Below are 17,808 nucleotides of genomic sequence, written 5' to 3' on the forward strand. Positions count from 1 at the left end.
TTTAATAATATTTTGGATTTTATAACTATTTTGGATTTTGGATTTAATAATCCAAATTAAATCCAAAATTTTGGATTTAATTCAATTAAAATTGGATTTATTTTGGATTGGGTAAAATAAAAAAATTGGATAAAATAATTAACATGACACGTGCTGCCTTAGAGCTAAATTTTTATCCATTTCATTTATTTGTTTCATTTCTATATTTGAGTTTCTTCTCATGCCAAATCTGTATTTTTCAAAATTTTGGTGAAAACATGCTGCCTCAATACAGGCATGGAGCCTCTCTTCCTAAGCTAGATAACTTGGTGAGTATTTTTATTCACTTTTTATAATACCTACAGGTCACATATCAACTAAATACAGTCAGAAGTACAACTGAGAGGGTAAGACACTACTAAGTATGTCAGAAGGAACAAAGATGGGATGAAGAAGTAAGAACTTACATAGTCTTTGTACTCCACAGCCACCATAATGTGTGTTTTCAGTTAAAAAGAAAGAGTTAATCATAGACTTTCATCCAATAATGAACCTTTAGAGATGGAAGGAAACTATCAGTCATCCAATATAATGTATTAATTTCACAAAAGAGAAAATGAGTGGCATTTTGTATTGGCAAAGTAAAAGGCTACATCGTCTTACTTAAGTGTGTAACATTATCAAAAATCTCAGTGACAGCTGCTATAGAGATTAAATGGATGATTAGAGAAGATTAGGTAAGAAATTAAACATCTAACAGTTCCCCAAAATCTTGGGCTACAATCTTAGCAAGTGGATTTAGTAAGGAAAGCATTCACCAATATTCTCTTTATTAGCTTTCTTGTGTTCTTATGAGCCTATACTGAAGACACTAGCTTCAGTCGTTATTTTTCATTTTCTATGATATCATGACTCTGAAAATCTTTAATTAAGCAGAAAGGCATTTACATGTTACTACTTTCTTTGTTTAATTAAACTCTCCCGATTCCTCTGATATATAAAGGGTAATTGATTACCCCTAAAATTTAGGAAAACACTGAAGTGTCCTTTAATTATATTGCTCTTATGGGAAGCAAAGAGAAGGGTGAGCATTGGCTCAAAATACTGCTAGATGCACTTCAAGCCCAGAAAAAGGAAAGAGGAGCAAAAAAGACTGAGCTACCACTGGTGTCTACATGCTAGTTACTATGCTAGGAATTGTGTTGTATCTGATGTACCATGAAAATAATTCATTCTGATTAAAACCTTCATTTTCCTCTATTGTATATGCAAATGGAACAGAGTTTTCTTAAGGAATTATACAAGTAAATGCTTCAGAAAAAGAAAAAAAAAACCTTGTTCAAAGATGTAACTACAAGTCTTAATTACACAGGCTTGCATAATTAACTAAAGTGGGATAAATGAAATCCATGAAAACATTCTCAAACTTCACATGTAAGTCTACAGTCTTCAGTCTTTTCCTCTATATGTTTAAAGTGTCTAACAAAGAAATAAATATATCTTTGCCTATATTTTTCTATTTCTCTGACCAGCCCTTGAGCAGAAGTGATATTTTAAAGATAAAATAATAATAATAATAAAAACAATAGAGGAAAGAATAAAAGGATAGGATTCCGGAATATTCTAGCTTATTTAATAAGCCTGTATATAATGGAATGTTGTCTATGGCACCTTAGAAAGTATCTCAAGGTACTGATTTTGGATTGCACACCCACTGAAACTGAGATTATTCTGAATGGTGATTATAATCAGATATTACTATGCTGTTCTAAACCAGCCTAGCAACTGCACCTCAAAATCATCAATATTCATATTGTTCAGGTAGATTCCTAGTTTCTAATGTCACATTCCAGTGATATAAACCATCTCCCATCTTCTCAAGTATCAATTGTCTCTCTCTCTCTACCTCATTTTTATCTTTCCTGTTTAATCTGACACTTTTCACAGTTTAGGACAGTACCAGGTAATAACTAGCAGTTTCTTACTGTAAAGCAAAAATGGCAGCCAAGGCCCCCAGCACGGTCTATTTCTGCGCTCTCCTCGACAGACAGTTGGGCAAAATGTCACCAGCAGAATCATTTCACAGTCCAAAAATAAAATCCAGTTTTATATTCCAGGTACCAAGTGGAAAAATGAAGATTCTCCTGGTCTTCCTAGGTCTGCTTGGTAATTCTGTTGCTATGCCAGTGAGTATCAAAAAAAATTTAAGGGGCGCTTGGGTAGCTCAGTGGGTGGAGCCTCTGCCTTTGGCTTGGGTCATGATCTCAGGGTCCTGGGATTGAGTCCCCCATCAGGCTCTCTGCTCAGCGAGGAGTCTGCTTCTCCCTCTCTCTCTCTGCCTGACTCTCTATCTACTTGTGATCTCTCTCTCTGTGTCAAATAAACAAGTAAAATCTTTAAAAATAACAAAATTTAGGACTTTTCTTTGTGTTCTATTGTTGCATAGCTTAGAAATAATTATTGGGTTCATTTCAACTGATGTTCTGAATTTGACACCAATATTCTCTCACTTCAGATGCAAATGCCCCGAATGCCTGGATTTAGCAGTAAAAGTGAGGAGGTATGTGTATTAAGTCTCTGGGGAGAAGTTTTCCTAAGCCCTCCCTGGAGAGTCCATTAAAAAAAGGGAAAACTTTATGATATATAAAATTTCTTATGAAAGAAACAGAGGGAAGGAAATTTGAAAGACAAACTCTCAAATCAAGGCAAAGTAGTAATTTCCCCAACTTCATACCACCTACATACTTCTCAAGGTAAATGTGAATTTGGGTCCATGTATAGTTAACGTTAGCTTCTTTGTTAAGTTTTTAAACTAGCAAAGGTAGACATTTGTACCAAGGGTTTTTAGAAGGTAAATACATAAGCATATAGTATCTTCTCATGACTCTTAGCCAAGACCATTAGTCAAATTCAATACACATCAGAAAGGAGAATCATCTTTTCATAGAATTAGCACATTCTCAAATCCCGAATATCAAAAGTTGAGTAGAACACTCAAAACCTTTAAAGTAGACAAGATTTTTGTTCTCTATTATCCTTTATCAATTCTTCTCAAAATAAAATTCTGACTTAAAAATTAAAGTGACCTAGGGTTTTAATTGCATACTTATTTTAAATTCATGCATAACTAATAAAAGACATTATGACTGTTATATGTTAAAATCAGAAATTCATCTTATTTCTGGTAGTTTGTAGATTGATTAGATAAAAAGTTTTCACTTTGTACTTTTGCATTCCTTTGGTCACAGATGATGCGATATGGTCAATTCAACTTTATGAACGCCCCACATGTAAGTTCTGCTTTGTATTATTTCTGACAATTTCTTGTTTATATACAGATAATTACATTATAAGGTTTGTCATAGCTAATAAAGATGCTAATAGCTATCCACATGCTTTAATTATAATGTAATCATTATAAGAGTTTCAAAGGGGAAAAATCATTTCACCTGTCTCCTCACCCCAAATTTTCTTCTTATTCTTTACTCTTGTTCTCTTACATAAATAAAAATTATTTATTAATTACCAACATTCTTTATATCCAAGAGAAACTAGTTCTAGGAAAAGATCACACAACATACATTCACAAATAATGAGGACAAAAAATAGCATAGTAAATACTCCAGTTGTATGTGTGTGGGGGGGTAAATTTTATTTGGATTATCTTGAAAGATAACACTAAAATTATGAAATAATTTTTTATCTTCTTTAAATAAATTTAAGTCAAAACTACCACTAGTGCTAATTCTTAGAAGCAACTAATAATGAATCATGTATCTGTTGGATCTTTTTGGCATAGTTTTTCTGAAAAAATTATATGACAGTGCAGCAATAGTATATGTCACTGTTGACTTTTGTGATGATCCTAAGAACCATTGGGAGGAAAGATCAAGGACTTCCTCAATTTTCTCTTAATCCTTTATTCAAGCCATTCTCTTTGAAAGCTTCTCACCTACCATCATCATCCTGGTCAATTTTCTCTCTAACTATTGATTGGCCAAACTCTTTCAAATTGTCATTCTCGGTTTTAGTGACTTTGTCTATGATCTGAAATTTTCACCAAGTTAATGGTCATGAAATTCTGCATCATAATGCAAGATTCGCAATTTCACCTTCCATCAGTCCATATGGTGTTTGTGCTGTCTTTGTGTCCATCACCCAATAGACAGCAAGAGACTGATTAATGAAGACTGGGGATAGAGACTGGTGTTAAACCAAAGCAGGAATGTTTGAATGGGAACTGATTTTGTAGGAGGTCAATTCAAAAATTAGCTTCTTCAGATTATAACTACTTTTGCTTCCCTGCCAACCTTGAAATTGTGGAGATTCTGATAATGCAGATGGAATTAATGAAAATTCATCACCATCAATCAAAAATCATAGGCACCATTTAAGGATGTTTACACAGAGAATTTTTATTCTATCACTCTCTTTTTCATTGTTTTTTTTTTTTCTCTTTGTCACTTTCCCTTCCTTTATCTTCTTTTTGCTTTTTCTCCTTTTCCAGCCTGTAACAAGTCACGGGAGTTTTGAACTGGATGCCAACTCCTCTGTAACCTGACTCATACACTTACGTGAGTCAGTGTTTCAGAGGTAGAAAAGTATCAGCCAAACTCTTAAATTGAAAAATTTTCACCTTATCCTATCTTTTGCTTTGCTTGGTTGGTTGGTGTTCTAAAAGACAGAGATTCATTTCTGCAAGACAACATTTAAAGAAATGCTAAAGATCTTGAGGCTTTTATGGTTGAGTTAAGTTTCATAGAATTTTTAAGATCCTTGACTGACTTTTAGAGACTAACATTAGTGGATGAGGAGAGCTGGAATCTCGGCCCTCCTACAATTTGACAGTTCTTTGCTACCCTTGCAGATGGCACAGCTGGGCCCCTTGTATGGGAATGGTATGCCTCAGCTCTTCCCACAGTATCAGATGCCCATGTGGCCTCAACCGCCGCCCAACACGGGCCACCCACAGAAACCCTCATCCCCGTCAGCACCCAAACGCCAAAAGAGCAAGACTGATCAAGCCCCGGAGACTCAGAAACCCAGCCAGCCTCAACCAAAAAAGCCACCACCAAAGCGGCCTTTAAAGCAGCCACCACCTACCCCAGCACAGCCAGAAGAGGAAACCCAGCCACCCCAGGTGAGGCTTGCCCAGCAAAATTCCAAACCAGATTCCATAAATGGTGTCAGAGGGATTTGGAGAACCAGACCATCCCCACATACACACTTTGTCCAAAGTTTCTCAATACAGGTACTGCCATGTATGAAATCAAATCGTTCATTTTTACATTCTTCTCAGGTGACGCTGCACCACCTATGGAAAATTGCCTTGCAAGTTACCTCCAGTCTTTGTGTGATTAAAAATTACCAAAACAGGGGAGGCCAGCTGGCTCAGTCCGTAGAGCATGTGACTCTTGGTCTCACGGTCACAAGTTTGAGCCCCACACTCGGTGCACAGATTATTTTAAAAAAACACACACACACTTTTTTTTTATTAAAAAAATTACCAAAATACTGTTGCCTTAGAGGCTCCTTTTAAAACGCAGAGACAGCATGGTATTATAACATGAGCACTAACAGACGAGTCAGGGAACAGAGATTCAAGTTCTACCCCCAGCCCTTATTAGTTGCTTGATCTTGAGTACCTACCTTACCTTTCTGGCTCCAGGCTCCCCATGAGTAAAGAAACAATCTCTAAGTCCCTTCCAGATCTATGCTATGATAATCCAAAATACTTGAAAGGTAAAAATGCTTCCAGTACTCCTGTGTGGTGTGAACAGTCCTGATGTAAAACGAGAAGATGTGCAAATGATTTCTCAAGGTATTACCCAGTGTGGAGCTTCTAAAATGCCGTCTCTTCATCAGTTAACAGACACTGTTTATTTATTATCAGATGCCATTACAGATGTAGAGAACACAACATTGAATAAAAAGACCCTCCTGGATCATTAACCAACTGAGAGATTCTGGGCAAATGACTCTACTTCTCTGAACCCCAGAATCTTCTGTGAAAAGGAAATTATGTCTTTGGCATGAGTATTCTACGTTCATATGAGGATCCAATCAGTTTGCCTCCGTAAAATGCACAGCACAATACCCACCGCAGAAGTGTTCAATGATGCTCATACTAATTGTTGTTGTTATCTTCTCAGCCCTAAAGAAAGGAAATCACAGTTTAATGCAAAGGGAGATGCAGACTCCCAAGGATCAAATATTGTACCTTGTATTTAATAGGTTTGTTTTGTTTTCCATTTATCTTTCTCACGTCCCCATCACCGAATCTTTCTTCCTCTTTAGGCATTCCCACCATTCGGCAACGGGCTGTTCCCACCATTTGGCAACGGGCTCTATCAACAGCCACCCTGGCAAGTCCCACATGTGAGTTTTTCTCTTTCTACTAGAAGTGAAAAATAATATTAACATGTTATATCTCAAACTAGTATGAGTTCACACTCTCTAAATGAAATGCTCTATGGAGAACATGAGGGGATAAAATCATCACATCAGCAATCATGTAGGGGAAAAAAGGGTTTAATGAATTTTTTACTCGGACAAATTGGTGACATGAACAGTTGGAATCACCAACCACTAATAACTTAGTTAATGGAATGATTTGAAAGGACCGTGCTATTTTGCTACTATTCCCCACTTCCCTAAAAGATTAGAAAATACAAAGATGATCTTCATTGAATGTCATGGGGAAATTGAGACAAAATGGAGTTTGAAAATCATGAGTTATGATTAGACTAAGATCTTTCCACGATATCTTATTATTTCTAGCCACAGAGGCTTCATTATAAAGAATCTTACAAAATAATATTTATGAGAATCCTTTAAAGTTTAAAATCATTAAAATAAAACATAATATTGAAATTACATCACAAGAATTAAAAATATAAATCACAAAATAAACTGAACTAAAGAAAAGCTAAAGTCCAATTGCTATTAAACTAACAGAAGCAGCAGATATTTGATGACTTTTTTTTCAGCTATGGCATTGGTTTTTCTTGTCTATAACTCTATAATCAAGAAGCCTTCTTACTGATAAGGAACAAGTCACTCAAGGAGTAAGAGTTCCTTACTTTTTTTTTCTTTAAGAGTGACTTCCTTTCACTGGCCATTCTGAACTCAGGAAACTAAGGCAGTACCAGGTGAAGATTCAAAAAGTAGATAAGCAAAAAAAAAAAAAAAAAAAAAAAAAGCAGATAAGCATGATTCTCATGTTCAACTATGATCTCATCCACATAGAACATCTGAAGGTCTGTGGGAGTTGGACTGATTTTCTAAACCCTCCCCTGAGCAAACACTCAGCCTCCAAGTTTGATTAGGAAAATAAACCTTGCTCAAATAAAAAAGTTATAGTAATAATCCAGGAGCAATTGTCAGTTTGTCATCCAAAATGTGACATAGACTCTCTAAAAATAGCATCATTATTTAATCTCCATTATTACATGTTCTAATATGGATGTTTAGATCCTAACAGCACTCAAATCTCTCCCTCTCTCTCTTCCTGTGTGTGTGTGTGTGTGTGTGTGTGTGTGTGTTTGGGGGGTGAGGGGGCGACTGTTAGGAAATGCAGCCACATACAGTATTCTGAGTAGGATAATCTAGAATCCAGCTGAAACCTTTGTATTTACCAGTATTCACTGATGGATTATAATTATAATAATTATAATCAATAGAATGTGGGAGCTAAAAACGAACAATGCTAACACCCAATCATTGACTTGAACTATTTTAAGACACCATGAGTTGTGCAAACAAATGGCAGCACAGAACATGGTTTTCCCTTGCATTCATTATGCTTTTCACATTTCAGAGAGTACCACCAGGTTATGGACGTCCACCAGTCAGCAATGAAGAAGGAGGAGTGAGTACAAGTAAAGCTACATTCCCCATTAGGAACTGCAATCCATTAGCCTATGCTTTTTTATTCCTATCTAATAAAAAGAGTAAAATTCAACATAAGAATTTATAACTCAAGTGCCCATGATATAAGAAAAATATCCAGTAACAAAAATAAATGTGATATATCATTTCTCCTCTACATATCCTGAACTCTCTCCCTCCCTCTCTCCCTTTCTCCCTCACTCCCTCCCTTTCCCTTTTTTTCTCTCTCTCTCCCTCTCCCTCCCTCTCTCCTTCCCTATTTCTCTTTTTTATTCTCTGTCTCTCTCTCTCTAAGAAGACCAACCTAAAAACCTTTGCTCCAGAATCTTTGGACTCTGGATAGTGATGGAGCAACTAAAAACAGAGAAAGAAGGAAATGCATCCTATAAAGTTATCACCAGAAGGGAATGAAGTAATCATCTACTCCTTCATTGCACAAATAAATTGAAGCCCAAAGAAGATAAACTACTAGTCAATTTCACCCACAGAGTTAGTGGATAAACTGGACCCCAAGCTCTTCTGACACCCTGTCCAATGGCTTCTTTACCACACCACACTATAAGAGCCAAATGCATGTCACAGAGTGATTCACTGTGAAAATACTCTGTGTCATCAAAAAAGTCATTATAGTGATTCTGGCATGGAACCCCACCCCTGGGGCTTACTTCCTTTTTTCCCCTAAATATATATGTCCTCAGTGAAATGGCTCTAGGGGATCAGGGGATGGGAAATGGAGCAAGAAGGGAGTTAAAATAATGACGCTGGAAATCACTAGGTCAGTAATGGCATAAGGTGCTTTTAAAAAGGAGTGCCTGGCAGGCTCAGTCAGAAAAGCATGCGACCCTTGATCTCAAGTTCATGAGTTTGAGCCCCACATTGGATGTAGAGATTACTTAAATAAACAAACTTTTAAAAATGTTTTAAAAAGTTTAGAAGTTTAGAAAATAAAATTAAAATATCATTTTGAGACTGGAATTACCAGATAAAAATGATTCAGATAATTGTATGCAACCCAGAAAGAGGCACTTCAAATTTTCAAAAGATAGTATGAGAAAATAAAGCAGAATGGCCCAGACAGTCAGCGTAGGCATGAAAAAGTCTGTTTCTCCTCCTCCTGGGATGTCACTTGGCAGAATGTCCTCGAGGTTCATCCATGTTCTCACATATTGAAGTTTCCTTCTTTCTTAAAGCTTAACAGTACTCTGTGGTGTGTCTTTACCACATTTGCCTTTTCCATTCATCTGTCAATGGACATTTAGGTTCTATTGTGAACAGTGTTGCAGGTAGTAGTTGAGATTTGCAACCGCATAAAGTACAAGGGGGAGGAAATGAGGCTGGATGGATTAGTTATGGGCCAGATGATTTTAAAAAATTGTTAGTGTGGTGGTAGCAGCATTTTACAAGGTATAATATTTGTTAGGTACTTACTACGTCCCAGGCACTGAGATTGACAGATGTTATCTCTTTTGACCCTCATGACAATTTATGAGGTAGATATTCTTTTATTGAGTTTATAAATAACTGAGGTTATCATAAATTGAGGTTATCCCAGAGTCATACTATTAATACTGATGGAACAGAGATTTTAACCCATATCTGTGTAGAACTCCACTCTTTAAACCTGCTTTTGATGTTATGCAATGGGGTTTAGAGTCTATCCTTAAAGGTAAGGGCAACTTTAAACAATATTTAAAGAGGAAAGTGATGGACGTTCCACCAACCCCCACCCCGAGCTCTCATGTTCTGATGGCAGTGGAGAGACAAGACTAGAAAAAAGTACACAGGGTGTACACTCTATGTGCACGCAGAGTGACCAGTAAGAAAACTATTGCAATAGTCAAGGGTACTGGGGATAGAAGAGGAGGGACAGGATGGAAGTTTAGATTTTATAGGGCTTGGTTATTAACTGTCTGGGGGAAATTAGAGAAGAGTAGAAACCTGGAAAACTGGGTGGATATCAGTGAATATTGTTTAGATATAGAGTATTGGAGAAGGAAGTTTTGGGGGTATTAGGTTCAACTTACATTCAGTTGGAGGTGCCATGAAATCTTTAGTGATGAAGTCTTGCTGCCTCAGCCTCAGGAGAGAGGGTCATGGGCCAGACTTGTGGCTTTGGGAGTCGCCGGTATATATCTGTACTGAAAAAACTGGCCTGCCATAGATTGCTCAAGAGGTGTGTAAAATGGGAACAGAAGAATGGGAAGGGTAGAAAATGGGATCCTTTAAAAAAACAAAAACAAAACAAAAACCCCCTCAGATTTAGGATCTAGGCCTAGGAAGAGAAAACTGAGACGTTAACAGTCAGAAAGAGTACCCAAAGAGAGAACCCGAAGGGACTAGGGTCAAGGAAACCAAGGTGGAATTAACTTTCAAGAAAGAAAGCATAGCTAATGGTTTTAAAAGAAGCATGTTGATAATTTCCCTATTACCTTAAAAATATTCCTAGCAACAACATGGTGGGAAACAAAGAGTAATTACCCATTTCCATCTTTTTCCCTACAGAATCCTTACTTTGGATATTTTGGATATCAAGGATTTGGGGGTCGTCCTCCTTATTATTCAGAAGAGATGTTTGAACAAGATTTTGAAAAACCCAAAGAAGAAGATCCTCCTAAAACAGAGAGTCCAGCCACTGAGCCCTCGGCTAATTCAACAGGTCCGGAGACTAATTCTACTCAACCAAACGCACGCAGTTCTGGAGGGAGTCAGGGTGGAAATGACACCAGCCCAACAGGAAACAGTGGCCATGGTACAAACACTGCTCAGAATGGGGTTATCTCACACCCTACCATTAATGTTTCAGGCCAGGGAGTACCAAGAACTCAAATCACATGGGGACCAAGTCAGCCAAATATTCGTGAAAATTATCCAAATCCTAACATCCGAAATTTTCCTTCAGGGAGACAATGGCGTCCCACTGGTACTGTCATGGGGCACAGACAGAATGGGCCTTTTTACCGAAATCAACAGGTTCAAAGGGGGCCTCGGTGGAACTCCTTTGCTTTGGAACGCAAACAAGCAGTTCGTCCAGGAAATCCAATTTATCGCAGGGCTTATGCGTCTACTGCAAGAGGGAATTCTCCCAATCATGCAGCAAATCTGGGAAATATCAGAAGAAAGCCTCAGGGACCAAATAAACACCCTGTGGGAACCAATGTTCCTCCTCTGGATCCCAAACATGGTACTATTGTCCACAATGAAAAAGTCCAAAATCCCGGAGAGAAACCAGTAGGTCCAAAAGAAAGAATAGTCATTCCTACAAGGGATCCATCTGGTCCCTGGAGGAACTCTCAAGATTATGGAGTTAATGAACCAAACTATAAACTGCCTCACCCTGAGAGTAACATGCTAGTCCCAAATTTTAATTCTATTGACCAACGTGAAAACTCTTATTACCCAAGAGGAGATTCCAGTAGAGCCCCAAATTCTGATGGACAAACCCAAAACCAGAATTTGCCCAAAGGGATTATTTTGGAGCCAAGAAGAAATCCATATGAATCAGAAACTAATCGGCCAGAATTAAAGCACAGTACATATCAACCTGCATATCCTGAGGAAATTCCTTCCCCTGCAAGAGAACATTTTCCTGCTGGAAGAAATACTTGGAATCACCAAGAAATCTCTCCATCGTTTAAGGAAGACCCTGGGAGGCAGGAGGAACGCTTACCTCATCCTTCCCATGGCTCTCGGGGAGGTGTTTACTACCCTGACTATAACTCTTATGATCCCAGGGAAAACTCACCATACCTTAGAAGCAATACGTGGGATGAGAGAGATGATTCTCCCAATAATATAGGGCAACCCCAAAATTCGCTGTACCCCATAAATACTCCAGAGCTGAAAGAAACTGTCCCCTATAATGAAGAGGACCCAGTTGATCCAGCTGGAGATGAACATTTCCCGGGACAAAGTAGATGGGGTATGGAGGAAACAAGCTTTAAAGAAGGTCCAACAGTTAGGCACTATGAAGGTGAGCAATACACCTCAAATCAACCAAAGGAATACTTTCCCTATTCCTTAGATAATCCATCGAAACCCAAGGAGGATTTCCCTTATGGTGAATTTTACCCCTGGAACCCAGATGAGAATTTTCCAACCTATAATACAGCTCCCACTGTACCACCACCTGTGGAGAGCAGGGGCTATTATGTTAATAATGCTGTTGGACAAGAAGAAAGCCCTCTGTTTCCTTCTTGGAACTCCTGGGAGCACAAGATTCAAACCCAAGGACAGAAAGAAAGAAGGCCATATTTTAACAGAAATTTCTGGGATCAGCCAACAACTTTACACAAAATGCCCCCTAGTCCACCACACCAGAAAGAGAACCAGCCCTATCCCAGTAATTCCCCAGCTGGGCTTCAGAAAAACCCAACATGGCATGAAGGTGAGAATTTGAATTATGGCATGCAAATTACCAGGTTAAATCCACCAGAGCGAGAACATCTGGCTTTCCCAAATTTAATTCCTCCAAGTTACCCAGCAGGTCAAAAAGAAGCACATGTAATTCACCTAAGCCAGAGAGGTCCCTGCTGTGCTGGTGGCTCCACGGGACACAAGGACAATCCACTTGCTCTCCAGGACTACACTCCATCCTTTGGTCTTGCACCAGGGGAGAATCAAGACACCAACCCTCTGTACACAGAAGATAGCCATACTAAACATGCAAGACATACCATCTCCCCTACAAGCAACCTGCCTGACCAAAGAAACAGCTCAGAGAAAAGACTGCCTGGGGAAAGTCAAAACCCAAATTCTTTTAGAGATGATGTGTCCACTCTGAGAAGAAACTCACCATGCTCTATGAAGAATCAACTGAGCCAGAGGGGAATTATGCCCTTTCCTGAGGCCAGTTCCCTTCAATCGAAGAATACACCTTGTCTCACAAGTGATCTTGGAGGAGATGGAAACAAAGTTTTGGAACCAATATTTGAAGGCAACCAGTTCAACGAAAGGACTGTTGACCTTACTCCAGAACAGCTTGTTATTGGCGCACCTGATGAGGGCCCTCCGCCAGAAGGAATCCGAAGTGAAGTGCAAGGAAATGAGGGGGAAAGGCAGCAACAAAGACCATCAAGCATCCTGCAGTTACCATGCTTTGGCTCCAAAATAGCCAACTATCACTCCTCCAGCACTGGAACGCCCTCCAGCATCGGAAGGCAAGACCCATTTGATGAAGAGCCGATTATGCCTACCGAAAGTCCGAACTCATTGTCTAGGTTAGCTACTGGGGCAGAGTTTCAGAGTATAAATGTAGACCCACTTAATGCAGATGAACACACTCCATTTGATCCTCTTCAATTAGGGACCAACCCGCAGGACCATGTGCAAGACTGCTTACTACTTCAGGCCTAGGGATTATTGCAACCAAACATTCTTTGGGGAAGGAAAGTACCTGATATTCTACAGTGGTTCCCCAACATTCTCCCCCTCCCACACTGCCCCCCCACCTCGCCAGACTCAGTTAAGTATCTGACCTTGTTGGTGATCCTTAAGTTTTTCCCCATTCCAGCAATAGGAGTAGTGGCCCAGGTGATGAGGTTGGGCCTCTAGATTCAGTACTGTCACAAACGCAGCCCTTAAAAATAACCAGAAAGGCTATGACCTCCAGCACTTTGAAACTTGGAAGCCATTTGTCTGGGTTAGTTTCCCTTTGTTTGCTGATTCTTCCTTTCTCTTTCAAAGGTTCGTACTTGCAAAATTCTCTGGTTTTGCAAGACAGAAAGGCAGATGAACTTTCCATTTTGTGCATGGAGATCGATACATCAGTATAATCCAGATGACTGTATATTTTTTTTCTTGTGTTAGTCTTTGTCAGTTTCTTTCCCTAATATTCTTTTGACATCTCTTATCTTCCACTGTTTCTCTCTTTACTCTATCATTTCTTTGCTTCCTTCTGTGTTTTCTTTCTGTCAGCCATTCTGTATTTCGCTTCCTATTTTTTCTTGCTCATCTTTCCCACTTTCTGACACTTTTTTACATCCTAAGGTATCTTCAGCCATCACTAGTCTTTACCTCTACCTTCTTCATGATGTCTTCCTCTCTTCCCACCTTTCTGTTCAGTCTCCTAATGGATCACGTGTCAATCAAACCTTTTCTTCTCTGACTCACTTCCCTTCAATTTATCTTTTTCCCTGTTATACCATTTTCACATCATAAGACCACATATCTCTCTTCCTTTTTGTATCTACGCTCCAAATCCCGTGCTAGTTTTTTTGACCCAGTCTAACCATCATTGTAGAATATATTTCAGAAATAGTAAATACTGGTACCTACTTTTGTTTTTAATTTTCTTATGGCCTTTACCAGGTAGATAGAGCTTGGCCTGTGGAACACATTCAGGAAGTGTGAAGGAAGACAGGCTAGTTAACTAGCGGCCTGGGGACAAGGCTTAGGAATGTGGGGAGGGAAACTGCCACACTGGGACTGAGAACACAGAAATAAGGTGTGGGACTTGCCAGAACCCATCACCAATTCACACTCTGCAGGATCTGGAGAGCACATTTGAGGAAACACTATCCTAATCAAATAAGAGAAACACTCAATGGTCAGTTTTCCTTGATAGCATAATATAAGTGATTCTACCAGTGTATGCTACTACCAACATAAAGTCTTATTTTTCATGTCCTGGTAGAATTACTTGCGGACATACTTCCTTTGTATCCTGATTAAATAGTGTAAATTATTTTGTAAAGTAGATATTTCTGTATTGCCTTGCTAGAATAGATCCAGGAGTTTTGTTTTGTTTTTTTAATAACGGCGTGATGGCCGACTCTCTGTATAGTCCTTCCTAGAGGGGAAGAATTCTTGGAATTATCTAGAAAGTTACTTCTAACTCTAGGGAGTTTCTTAGGAGAAAATTTCCTGGGACAGATTTCATAAGAAGAGCTCAGAAATTTAAGAATATACAATGTTGAAAACTTCAAGGGGAAAGGAGTCTTGTCCTTTGAGTCTTCTGAACTTCTTGGTACAGTGTCTTGCATATAGTTGATACCCAATAAATATTTATTGATTGACCAATTTTAAAATGGCTTTCACAGCTCCCATGAAAATCCTTTGGTGTGCTTTTCCTGTGGGTATACTATACATGATTCTGAATTAGCCATGTCATACTCTGTAGCTTTAGATACTCAGCAACATTTGCAGAACATAGAATCTCAGGGTAAGAAGGGATCTTAGAGGCAAATTATTTAGGCCACCCACTAGTTGCTAAAATCCTCCCACCCACACTTTTACATCTTAATCACATGCTCAAAAGTCATTAACTTTTTCTATATAAAACTGTCTCTTAAGAATTATCCTCATCAAAATAAAACTACATTTTTTGTTTCACTTTCTTTCCAAATGATTTTTAATCTAGATATGAATACTTTCATTGTAAGATGTGCATTCACTTCAATATTTCATAAAATATTTGAATCTTATATTTGTTTCAGCAGATATATTGAGACATCTTCATCTACAAGGCACCATAGCATAAATTATCATCCAAGACCTCCATAATGTAAAGTGTAAAAGCACGTGGGACAAAAATATCTACTGAATTTGAGGATATAGAGTGAAAAAACAAGGGGGTGGTTAATGTTCCTGTAGAAAGTCCCTCTATCTCATCGTTTGGGTATCCTTATACAAACCTGGACACCAGGCCTGAGTTCCCTACAGTAAAGTGATTAGTCTATGTGCTGTTGGTAAGTTATCAATAAGCTAAGTTCAAGGTGCACACTTGAAGATGGAAGGCTCTGAGCGTGATCCCCTCCTTCTCTAGCACCCACACTCCACTGCCACAGCCCCACCTCTATGGAGAGTTCCTATGCCTAGAGGCTGTCACCTGCTGGTTCTAAAGTGACTGGCTATAGCCTGGTGGTGTCTTCAGTCAATAAGTAAATAGAGAACGAGACAAAAATACCTGAAGATAGCAAACAGGGAAGATAATCCAGCGAAACTAGCACACACCTGCTTTATAAGCTTTCCTGTCGCCCAGCCTGTAATACATTTCTCTAGAGAGTATTCGCCGTAGATCCAGTTGGTTGGGGGAGATCTTACACTTTTTCACACTAAGTAGGAAGCAAAGTAAGATGATGAAATGTGGGGACATCTACCTCTGAAAACTTGGCCTGGTAGCCACAGTCATGGAGGTTCTTCCTCTCGTTTTTCAGATCTGAACATGTTTTACTCTTTACTCCTATCAGAGTCTCAACTTTACACATTTTTGAAGAAAAGTCACAAGAACAGGACATGACCTTTGAGTTACTCTTATTGCTTGCTTTGGCCCATCTCTGCCTTTGCCTACCCCCCTCTCCTTCAGTCATGACCCTAAAGACTCTAAAGAAGAACCGTCTCGCTCTCAGAAAACCAAACTTCGTTTCTAAAAACCAAAAGGGGAACTAGAAAAGGTGGACTTAAAATCAGCAGCTCGGTCCCTCCTTCACAAAACCTCAAGGATTTCATTGTGACTCAGGCCAACTTCCCAATGAACATCGAGAAGAAAACCACTCTTGATGAAAAGTAGGCCACCACCATTTCACAACAGAATATAGCTTTTGGTTTGGGCCACCTGTTCCTCCTTGCCTCCGCACCTCACCCCTAACCCAGTAATAGCAACACCAGACCTTTTCTCTCACTTTAAATTCATAGTCAATGATATGGAGAAACAAGATCAGCTGGTAACAAACAAAATTCCATGCTGGCTGAAGAAAATGCCTCAACGAGAGAAAGGTGCACCCACGCTATAATTTGACACAGACAAAATTGTGAAATTGATGACACTGCCCTCGATCCCCCATCACCTGCTGGGCATGGTCCTCTGCTCTCATAACACTCCATTCCATCTGCCTGAGGACCCAGAACCCTCCATTTCTGTGCTTCATCATAACTTGGACAGTAATTTCCTCTGAGTTTATCAAAAAAACCGTGCCTCATTCCTTTTTTTGCACTGCACAATGTAGGTATTGGCTGTGGCTAACTTGGCAAAAAAATTCCTTCCCAAATGTTGGCTAATATGCAGTCTTCCCAAATCAATCAGCACACCCTTAAAGAGTGAATCTCATCATGGCATATTTACAGAAGGATAACAGGGTAACGGTAAGAAATTTTGTTTGGGTAGGACCTTGTCGGTCCCTTAGCTATAAAACCACGCTAGCAGCTGTCTCTCCAACAAAGGACTGAGGCTCTTTCTGATGGTGTTGCATACTATGCCAGTATTATGCAGGCTTTAATGTGCACCTCAATCTTGTTAAAATGCAGATTTTGATTTCATCATCTGGAGTGGGACCTTCGATTCTGGATGAAGGCGCCCCTGGGTGATGACGAATTAGCCCATTGGCAGACCAAAGTTGGAGTCACGAAGTGTTAGGCCATTCCTTATAAGTAAGGGACAATTGCACACTCAGCAGGGTAGAAACAGAAAGGTCTTGACCACTGAAAAAAATTATATAACCAACTTGAAAGTATATGCATAAATAAAGCATGTAATTGGATAGAGGACACAAAGAGAAAGAGGAGCAGGCCAATCCTACATTTATGTCATACTTCCTGTCTCTGCATGACCCCTGTATTTCTAGAAAGTTCTACTTCCATTCTATTTCTTTAATATCTCCTCCAAGACTGCCCCAGCCCCAATATCACCAGCTTCCCTGAGGCCTCACAGCACATCACCTTTTATATTTAATATTGCTTTTTTCCTGTGTTAGTTCTGCCTATAGAAGGAGAAAGAAACTCTTAAAAAATGAGGCCCAGTTCTCATCCTTCTTGCGTATGCCTCATAACACCTGGGACTGTGCTGAGCACAGAATGGATGCTGAATAAACATTGCTTTTTCTTTAAATACATTTTGTAAATGAATAGAAATTCAGAATTTCCCAAATTTTAATATAATTGATGTAAAATAAAATTAATAATTATTAATATTTTTCTAACTACAAAACACACACTGTTGAATATTAG

The 17,808-nt window shown here is 38.9% G+C and overlaps 1 protein-coding gene across 1 annotated transcript; it reads left to right on the top strand.

The window, feature by feature from the left end:
- Nucleotides 1–296: 296 nt before the first annotated feature.
- On the top strand, nt 297–13,221 carry ENAM (enamelin; the record flags this gene model as incomplete). Its single annotated transcript, XM_080797168.1, has 8 exons — nt 297–308; nt 2,097–2,165; nt 2,495–2,539; nt 3,228–3,269; nt 4,847–5,119; nt 6,277–6,357; nt 7,799–7,849; nt 10,372–13,221. Exons 2-8 carry the CDS (start codon nt 2,112–2,114, stop codon nt 13,219–13,221), a joined length of 3,396 nt encoding a protein of 1,131 aa, XP_080653294.1. The 5' UTR covers nt 297–308; nt 2,097–2,111.
- Nucleotides 13,222–17,808: the final 4,587 nt, after the last annotated feature.

This window comes from Martes martes (genome assembly GCF_963455335.1).
Source record: "Martes martes genome assembly, chromosome: 2".
NCBI classification, from domain to species: domain Eukaryota; kingdom Metazoa; phylum Chordata; class Mammalia; order Carnivora; family Mustelidae; genus Martes; species Martes martes.